The sequence below is a fragment of the Cetorhinus maximus genome, chromosome 2, assembly GCF_964194155.1.
Source record: "Cetorhinus maximus chromosome 2, sCetMax3.hap1.1, whole genome shotgun sequence".
In the NCBI taxonomy this organism is placed as follows: Eukaryota; Metazoa; Chordata; class Chondrichthyes; order Lamniformes; family Cetorhinidae; genus Cetorhinus; species Cetorhinus maximus.
The window spans coordinates 221,039,246-221,049,444 of record NC_135880.1 but is presented as its reverse complement, the minus strand read 5'-3'; the positions used below and the strand labels follow the sequence as shown (position 1 = coordinate 221,049,444).

The 10,199-nt window shown below is 48.3% G+C and overlaps 1 protein-coding gene across 2 annotated transcripts in view; it reads right to left on the bottom strand.

The window, feature by feature from the left end:
- The window catches only part of LOC144670495 (transmembrane protease serine 5-like), a 44,842-nt gene that overhangs the window by 4,117 nt on the left and 30,526 nt on the right, over positions 1-10,199 (bottom strand). For both annotated transcript variants that reach the window (XM_078532996.1, XM_078533004.1), the window contains 5 exons: positions 9,433-9,595; positions 7,427-7,605; positions 4,791-4,889; positions 4,559-4,701; positions 276-428 (listed from right to left, as the gene is read on the bottom strand). In XM_078532996.1, the coding sequence (XP_078389122.1) occupies positions 276-428; positions 4,559-4,701; positions 4,791-4,889; positions 7,427-7,605; positions 9,433-9,595 (737 nt within the window). The remainder of the gene's footprint in view (positions 1-275; positions 429-4,558; positions 4,702-4,790; positions 4,890-7,426; positions 7,606-9,432; positions 9,596-10,199) is intronic.

Sequence of the window (10,199 nt, the reverse complement as noted above, 5' to 3'; positions counted from 1 at the left end):
AACACAGCATTTAAGATTCAATAACCGATGACTCTGAAATCGACATTAATGCAAACGCGTAACGTCGATGTCATTTTATGGCTGATATAAGCAACTGCTCCTTTTAAAAGTGTGGGATTTAAGTGATAGGAACTGTATTCAACAACTGCTTATTCAGCCATAGCGCAGCTGAGAGATAGACAGATAGAAAAGCTAGAGGTAACCTGGGCGTAACTGAGAATCTATTAATGAAGGATAAGACCGACTCTTTAGTTCTCTAGAAGCGGATTGCTTACCTCAATGGTGCTGTATATCCAATCTAGGAACTCGGACACCTTTGCGTAAACTCCCGGGTGATTAGCTTCAGCACAGCCAATGCCCCAACTCACTACTCCGGTCAAATGCCAAGCCTGGACATCCTCACACACCAAAGGGCCACCACTGTCTCCCTGCAATGTACATTCACAGTCACTCTTCAATAAATCTCTTGTGCATGGGGGTTGGCCGTACAAAACTGTCCGCAATCAAATGCAAGTTGTCAATCTCACTCAGACAGGGCGGAGAGCTGAGGGGTGTGGGAAGTGGAAAGCTCGCATTGGAATGCTAGAGGGAGCACTCTTCAGGTTAAGGTCAAGCATTGTGAAGGCAGACAGAGGGAGCTCATCCTCTATACTCCTCTGAGGTATAACCGTCTGGGCGGAATCGTCCCAGATTTGCATTAAGTACGGTAGCGGGCATGAAAAAAGTCGTTTTACCTGCGGCCGCAATGGGGGTTTTTTTGCACCACAGTGTCCCATCCCCGCCTGACTAATAATGCAAGCATGGGAAACACTCTGCATCGCTAGCAAGGCAGCCTCTGATTCGCCCACCCTGTCGTCACTAATCCAGGTGCCATGTTTAAAGGGCGAACCTGTACAGAGCTGGGGCTCTCTAAGGGATTGAAAGCTTCTGCAGAGTCATGGCTGCCAAAAGGAAGAGACATGCTTCACCCAAATTTAGCGACCCCTCCCTCGGGCACCTAATGGGCACAGTGGAGGCCTGCTGTGAAGTCCTCTACCCCTGCTCTGGGCAAAGACCAGCAAGCATGGTCACCAATCCAGCATGGGAGGCGGTGGCAATGGTGGTCAGCATCAATGCCCTGCAAAAGAGGACAGCCACCCAGTGCTGAAAGAGGATGAATGATCTCCTCTGTTCTGCCAGGGTAATTCACTCTTTTCATCACTCTCAACTCACACACTCACAAACCCATCACACACCCACAGGGATCTCACTCACTGCCAGTTCAAGGGACATCACCATTCACTTTCTCACACACGCCTTCATCTGCCCTGCAGATAATGACCTCATCCAGTCCATGGCACCACTCACCACCCACACATACCAGGCATCCTTCTCCTCTGGCCTGGCAGGCATCCTGCTTACACCCTCTCCAAATGTACTCATGCAGGACAAGCTGGCACAGAACAAAAGGGAGAAACCGGTGGAGGAATTCCTGAAATCAAGGTCCTCACAGACTTTGAAAACAGAGCCATCCAGCTGGCCGGCGATGATTTGGGCCATTCCTGTGATGACAGTAAAGTCAGCGGTGCTCAACAAAGTGAGGATCCAGCAGTGCAACATCCATCAGACAATCATGCTGTGAGTCAGTTCCCCTGTCCTGCAGCCCCCTGCCATGCACTAAATATCTCTCCTTGCTTCCGCAGGGACATCTGGGAAGCAGCCGTGGGGGTCCATGACCCAGGCCCTTGACTCAAGCTTCCAAGACACCTCGGAAGAAGAATCTGATGTCACCCTCATTGAAGACCCATCACAGCGCTCACCCACACCCCCCACCAGCACGGGACATACGCCTCGGTGGGACTTAGTTCTGGAGTAGCCTCAGGGTCACAATCTGGTGGGCACATCACACTGTAGGCGGAGACAGGGACTTCCCAGGTTTCCGGCACTTGGAGGACTGCTAGAGACCAGAAATCTGCTGAGTCTGAATTGAATGAGGAGTCTCTGGACTCGATCACACCTCAGTTGCTGGAGCTATAAAAGCAAGCTTGGAAACAACAGGAAGGGATGCCCGCTGCACTCCTCAGATTGCAAGGCACGATGGAGGAGTTTATCCATCTTCACTCTGAGGTGATAGCGCTGGCATGCCAATGCACTGAGGTCAACACTGGTAGGATGGCGGCCGCCATGGAGACCAGGAGAGCGGTCCTGCACTAATGTGTAAGCTGAACTCTATTGCTGATGCCATAGTTGGCCTCCAACAGTGTCAACCCGAGAAGAGTGCGGGGCAGCTCGATCTCACTCCAGCTTCCTGTTCTCCTCAAGGAGTCAGCCAGGGGCTGTTGGGCACCCATAGGGAGGAGGACCAGCAGCTCGACACCCCGGGGCCATCCACCCAGTTGACTCTGGGAATGTCCAGCCGATCCAAAACACCTCTTCCTGTGACCCCCCCACAGCTCCAGCTCAACAGCCTGAGAGGGTGCAGCTGACCCACTGCAGGGCACCCAAAGCAGGCCTGGGGCCTCCAGGTCTCGGCCCTCCAGAGGACACCCTCCAAGGTCATCACAGACAGGGCTAGCAGTGAGCAGGCTACCTCCACCTCCGCTGTGGATGTTGGGGGAGCAGCAAGACATAGCAGCAGTGTTAGGAAGGTTGAGAAGATGCTAGTTACACAGCCTGGGCTCGTGTGTTAATCAATTGTATGTAATGTTCACTATTGTAAATAAACTCTCAAGAATGTCTCCTTGTCTATGGCTCCTTGTTATAATGAACAATGTTTGTGTCACTCAGATGTGAAACCTTGGTTCCTGCACTGGATAAAAGCAGGTGTCTTAGTCCAGGGCCCCTCCCCTGTGCAGTGTGGAACCTTCAGAGAAAAGTGATGGTCCAGCTTCACACTCACTGGACACATCAGTGATGCCTGCACCTCGATGGTGCTTGTCATTGCTGCCAGAATATCATGGGCAGGCGTCACATTCTCTCTGTGTGCCCACAGCACCTTTGAGAAGGGGTTGGCCCCCCATTTCTTCAGTATCTGTGACCAGTGACCCTGTGCTCCTGAAGCGGTCAGGTGCTGAAGGCTGACAAAGGATCAGGTGAATTTAAAGTTTAAGGCTGCATCTCCATGATATGAAACAAAAATAAAAATAAAAATACCTGGAAAAACTTAGCAGGTCCGACAGCATCTGCGGAGAGGAACACAGTTAACGTTTCGAGTCCGTTTGACTCTTCAACAGAACTAAGTAAAAATAGAAAAGAGGTGAAATATAAGCTGGTTTAAGGGTGGGTGGGTGGGACACCTGTCCCACCCCCCCTTAAACCAGCTTATATTTCACCTCTTTTCTATTTTTACTTAGTTCTGTTGAAGAGTCATACGGACTCGAAACGTTAACTGTATTCCTCTCCGCAGATGCTGTCAGACCTGCTGAGTTTTTCCAGGTATTTTTATTTTTGTTTTGGATTTCCAGCATCCGCAGTTTTTCGTTTTTATCTCCATGATATGACCCTGATCACGGAGCGCAGACAGGCTGTCCTCAGCCAGACAGGAGTCAGACGTTCACAAGAGGCAATGTGAAGATCTACAGAGTGTCCTCACTGCATGTCGTCATCATCCTCCTGGAATCAAGCAACTACTAGGGCCTCTGCTGCGTCTCCATATCATGAGCCTGAGCACTGAGGGTATGTGCGCTGCCATCAGCCACATAGGAGTCAAACATTCACAGACGCAAAGTGAGGATGTCAGGACTGTCTTCACTGCAACTCATCCTCATCCTCCATGAATCTTGGCGGCCATGAGGGCCTCCTGAGCACACCTCCTACATCTGGCCAGTGTGATGGCCTCATCACCAGCATCCTTGCCTTGGAGGACCTCATCATCGTCATCCCCTTTGACATCCACATCATTGAAGGAGGTGTGCAGCTCTTCCATCTCCTCTTCACCCAGGTCCTCACCCCCATTGCAGCACCTGGCTATGGAGCGTGCAGCAAGTGACAATGATGCATGCTACCCTCTGGGAACTGTATTGCTGTGCTCCACCGGCCCTGTCGGTTGTTTGGTGAGCTGCCTTCTTTAACTGCAGCCAATGTGGTGTGGGTACACCCACTGTGCTGTTAGGGAGGGAGATCCACGATTTTGACCCAGTGACAGTGAAGGAACGGTGATGTATTTCCAAGTCAGGATGATGCGCAGCTTGGAAGGGAACTTCCAGGTGGTGGTGTTCCCATGTATCTGCTGCCCCTGTCCTTCTAGGCGGTAGTGGTCGTGGGTTTGGAAGGCACTGTCTGAGGATTCTTGGTGAGTTGCTGCAGTGCATCTTGCAGATGGTACACACTGCTGCCACTGTGCGTCTGTGGTGGAGGGAGCGAATGTTTAAGGTGGTGGATGGGGTGCCAATCAAGTGGGCTGCTTTGTCCTGGATGGTATGGAGCTTCTTGAAGTGTTGTTGGAGCCGCACTCATTCAGGCAGGTGGACAGTATTCCATCACACTCCTGACTTGTGCCTTGTAGATAGTGAACAGACTTATTAGAATGAGAAGCAAAGTAATTTTCAATCCATATTCTTTTTCTCTAACCTCAGCTTACCTGGCACGCATCAACTTTACCCTCCTTGTATCCTGCACATAACATTCTTGGAGAGATGGCGCCATTGTACATGCAGCTACTGTTACATCTCTCAGTGCTTATGAGCGGGACAGAAGCTTCTTTTAAAATATTTTCTACTTCATCTGGAAGAACAAGTTGAGAATGAATGAGGCAAATCCAAAGCTTCCTCTGCTGTAGAAACAATTTCCAGCCTGGTGTCTGTAATACTTACAGGCATCTGCTCTTACATGACCCCAGCCAGATATCCAACACTCTTTGCCCGGTGTAAGATGTTGATTGTATTCTGGCAGACAGACTGCCCTCACCGTATCTGTAAAACAGGAGATGGTGTAAAGAAGCTGCCAGTGTTAGGAATCTGAAATAAAAAGAGAAGGAAATACAAACCCAGCCTTTGTTTAGGGAAAAGACCGGTTAATTGTTGCTGAAGGAAATGCAACTAAAATATTAACCTTTCTCCTCTCTCGTTACAAATGCTGGAAGCCCTCCCGTATGCTTCCATCATTTCTAATGAAAGTTCTTATGAGAGGAAGGTTGTTTTCATATTATGCTTTATTCCTTCTCTTGGATCTGTCTCCTCACACAATAAATTACTTTGCAGTGTGGTCACTGTGGTTATGTAGGAAAATTTGGCGGCCATTCTGTGCACTCAGGATTGCCCCATAGGTGCCAGTGAACAACTGATAGTTTTTTTTTTTGGTTAGAGTTAATTGAAGGATGAATATGGGCCAGGGCTTTCTGCTGTGAAGGGTGGGATGGACATTGTTTAAAGTTATGACTGAGAGCATCATGGGAACATAGGGACATAAGGCCATTCAGCCCCTCAGGCCTACTCTATCATCTAATGAACTCGTGGTGTTCTGCACCTCAACTCCTTCGCTTAAGGTTGCCAAGGTTGTTCAGAGTTGTCCTGAGGTCTCCATGAATGAAAGATTAATCTCGCGGACACTGCTGTGAGCAATATAGGAGAACAGTCCTGTTGGCTTTAAAGAAGTAGTTTCATTTTCCTCAGTTTATTTGAACATTTGCATTATGAGTAATAAAAATTTTGGAGTTTGGTGGGGGGGGTGCAAAGACTGATTATAGGTGTGGTTGGCAGAGGCAGCAGCTCATGCAATGAAATCTCCAGGAATACGCCCAACCAGAATTGGCAACCCTGCCTTTGCTCCAATCCCTCTACACCCACACTGAATGAAAATCTGTCGATCTCAGGTTTAAAAATGTCCATTTTATCCCCTCCCTCCCCAAAATCCATAGCATTTTGGGGGAAGAAAGTTCCAAATGACTGCCAACGTTTGTGTATAAAAGTTCTTCCTGATTTTACCTCCTGAGTGGCCTGGCTCTGATTTTAAGATTATTTCCCTGTGCTCACGATTTCCTAACTGAGGAAATACCTTTCTCTCTGTCTATGCTTTCAAATTGTTTTAACATTTCAAACCCTTCAATTGGATCACCGCTCAGTGGTCTATACTCAAAGGAATACAAACACAGGTTATATGCATCCAAAGCCCACCAGCTATTATACTCTAGTCATTAATATTTCAGCATTGCGACAGCTGCAGCTGTCAGTTTATATCTGGCTGCTATACAAAACTGGGAAATTTCCTCACAAGTTGTCCATTATATGTCTTGGTAATGTGTTTGATGGCATTCTCCCAATCTGTTGCTAAAGTCTCCCCACTTTCTTCTTTATGCCGAGCTATGGAGGCCTCAAAAAAAGCATAATCTGACCTCTAGTCTGTGCTGCTTGGGCTCGGGCAGTGGTTAGGGTTGCCTCTGGTATCAATGATTAGGGTAAGGAGAAAAAAAAAATCAACCAGAATGAAATGGGTGGAATTTAATGTGGGCGCTGGGGGTCCGGCAGGAATCCTTTTGGAAGTCACGACAAATTAAGTGCCAATCAGGCACTAAACTGGGCAGAGGCGGGCCTCCCCCAGGATCAAGGACCCGGGGTGTGGGGGGTGGGGCTGTGGCGGAGGGGGAGATCCTGCTCCCCCGGGAGCTGTGGCCAATCAGAGGCCAGCAGCTGTGCATTGCTCATTGGCACCACCAGGGAGGTGGTGGCTACTGCTGGTATTACGGCCCACCCATGGCTTAGGATCGCTGAGGGACTCGCAGGTATGCAATAGTGGCAGGGGTGGGGGTGGGGTCGCTAGGTGGGGAATCACGGAGGAGATGAGGGAGAGGGAGGTCAGCAGCAAGGGTGGCCCTTGGGCTTCCTGCATGGTCAGTTCCTGCCTGCTGCTGGGTGAATTAAGGGACGAGACCCTTAATTGCACCAAAACCCGCCACCAAACTCGCCTTGGAGGAGGGCATTAAATTCTGGCTATTTGCCCTGTTCATTATAGGTTAATTAGTGCTGAAAAATGTTTGCCAAGAGAGGACAGGATCAGGTCCTCTGCGATGCCTGCCATGGGTGAACAGCCTATTTAACCCTAACAGCACTGTGGGTGTACCTACACCACATGGGCTGCAGTGGTTCCAGTAGGCAGCTCACCACCACCTTCCCAAGGGCAATTAGGGATGGGCAATAAATGCTGGCCCAGCCAGCGACGCCCGCAACCCATAAACGAATTTTAGAAAATTCTAGGCTGAGGTAGGAAGAATGAACACATGAGTGGAATACAGAAAAAGTTGGCTGGGACGGAAGGACCCTTAACCCAGAAAGGGATTGGCAACTTTTGGAGAGGTGGTAGGGGAAGGTGGGGGAGAGGTGGTTGACGGAAGGGGAGAGAGAATAAAGTCATCTTTGTATTAGAAATTTCTGCCGCCTTTTACTAGGAATTCATTCTACAGACTCTGGCTGGGGGAGGAGCAATTTGTGCTCCCGAATTAAACAAAAGTTCATACTTGAAAATTCGATTGGTTTTTTGAGCTTTAGGAGGGCGATGTCATAGTCATGCGTCTCATCATCATAGTTAGTGTTGTAGATGATTTTCTCGACCACGTAGCTGGTTACACTGCTGAACAGAATGACCTGCCTGTCCAGAATGCCAGCATACACTAGCCAGTTGTAAGCAAATGGTGACCTGTAACAGAAAGACGCCGTTAGCTGCCCTGCCCAGTTCTAGAAACTTCTACAGCCAGCGGTAAAACGCCACGAGGTGCTACAGAGGAGCGACTATGAAACAAGATTTGACACCGAGCCACATAAGGAGATCTTAGCACATCGAACGAAAAACTTGGTCAAAGAGGTAGATTTTAAAGGCCATCTCAAAGAACAAGAGGTGAAGAGGTTTAGGGAGGGGATTCCAGAGCTTAGGACCTCTGCAGCTGAAAGCGTGACTGCCATTGGTGAAGTGTTTAAAATCAGAAATGCTCACGAGGTCAGAATTAGAGTGGAGATATCTCACTGCACAGGAAAAGGAGGAGGCCATTCAGTCCCTTGCATGTTCCACCATTCAATTAGATCATGACTGATCTGTATCTTAACTCCGCCTACCCACCTTGTTTCTGTAAACATTAATACCCTTACCTAATAATAATCATCTATTAATCTCAGTTTTTAATTTTCAGGTCCCCCAGCCTCTAGAACTGAGTTGTGTAACTTGGGGCGTTGACCTCTCTACAATCTGCATTTGAAAGCAGCCCAATAGCATTATGAGGTGGGATCTCTCCTGAGGGCCCTATATGCAGTGGGTATGAGTTGCCAGAGGTCGTTTGTTTTACTAATTCATGGGATGTGGGCACCACTGCCTATGCCAGCATTATTCACTGCCCATCCCTATATTTTGTAGGGCAGAATTTTGCCTTCGTCGGCCGGGCTCGGCAGGAGCGGGCAGGAGTGGTTGGGAAGCCACCTGGGGCCAGGGTCGGGGTCGGACCGAAACACGTGCGGCAGCGCTGCCTGTGTGGGGGAGGGGGTGGGGGTGGTGGGGGTGGGGGGTAAGGAGGGCAAGGGCGTAACTTTGCGCATGCACGCGAGTGCGTGCTGGAAAAGCTCCCTGAGGCACAGAGCTGCCTCAGGAAGATGGACAGTTTTGAAAATGAAAATTAAAGCATTGTAAGATGTTAAAAAACATTTCCCCACATGAGACTCTGTCATCATCCTCCGCGAATCTAGCAGCTATGAGGGCATCCCGAGCAGGCCTGAGTTGTCTGGCCAGTGCGAGGGCCTCATCCCCATCACATGAGCAGCGACAGGTTAGAAATAAGTATGGAAATTAAACATTTTTTTTTAATGACAGATTGAAACCTAATCCCCCCAATGGATGAGGTTTCGCAAAAAACGCAAAGGCCGCCCAGCCTTTTCGGCCTGCCCGCCAACTGTAACGGACGGGCAGCGAAAAATTTAAATCAATTGGATTGTTAATGGCCTTAATATGCCTGTTAATTGTTGGAGGGCATGCTGCCAACTCCTGCTGACTGAAATATCGTGCGAGTGCTTGATGATATCGGGACACTCGCCCGACATCATTGCGCATCATTTTACGCTCATTCGGGTCGAGCATGCACCCGCCCGACAAGCAGAAAATTCTGGCCATAATGAGCCTCTATGAACTACAGCAAACCACAACTCATGGCCGCAACTGCAGCAAAATTTTGGCGTAAAACCAAAGCGATTTCTCCAGCAAAACGCAGTGAGTGGAGGATAGTTACACTATATAAATGACGTGTGTAAAATCAATCCCAGTCACTTATAGCAATGTGGTCTAGAATCATGACTGATGGAGTTGGGGAAATTACCCAATTAACCATCTCCATTATGACCAGGAATAGTGGTGTCACGATACATAGCCACCAAAACCCTAAACCATCAAACCCACTCCAGAATATGCATTAAGATATAAATATTCCATAGAATATTATTTAATTTTTATCACCCGCGTATCAAGTAGAACCAAAGGATGACATACCTGTGTACACAGTGTGCTGCGGTTAAGACCCAGTAACGGTCTATGATGGAGCCTCCACACATGTGCTTGTACTGATAGTACAATGTGACCTGCCAAGGCCAGCTCCCCATTTTGGCATTCTGTCCTCCAACTATCATGAAAAAGTCGTGCTTCTCTCCACAGGCTTCATGTTGAGAAAGACAGCAATGTAAAGATTGCAAAAACTTGCATTTATATAACCTTTTTCACGACCGCCGGACATCTCAAAGTACTTTATAATCAATTAAGCACCTTTGAAGGGTAATCCTTGTTGTAATGTAGGAAACACGGCAGCCAATTTGCACACAGTAAGCTCCCACAAATGACAATGTGATAATGAGCAGATAATCTGGTGATTGGTCGAGGGATAAATGTTGGTCAGGACACCAGAGAGAATTCTCCCGCTTTTCTTCAAAATAGCGCCCTGGGGTTTTTTTTTTAAGTTTCCCCAAGAGGGGAGCCAGGGCCTCAGTTTAATTTGTCATCTGAAAGACAGCATCTCTGAGAGTGCAGCACTCCCTCCATCCTGCACTGGGCTGACAGCCTTGATTTTTGTGTTTTTGACTCAAGTGCAGAACTTTGTGACTCAGAGTTTAAGGGTGTTACCAAACTGAGCCACAGTGGATTAAAATTGCTGATAGATAAGAATTTGAGGGGCCATCATTTTAACACATGTTAGAAGTCATGGGATTATGACAGTTGACTTGCAAAGCAACTTTGTTCCATTTTCTTAATAGGCTAATGTACCA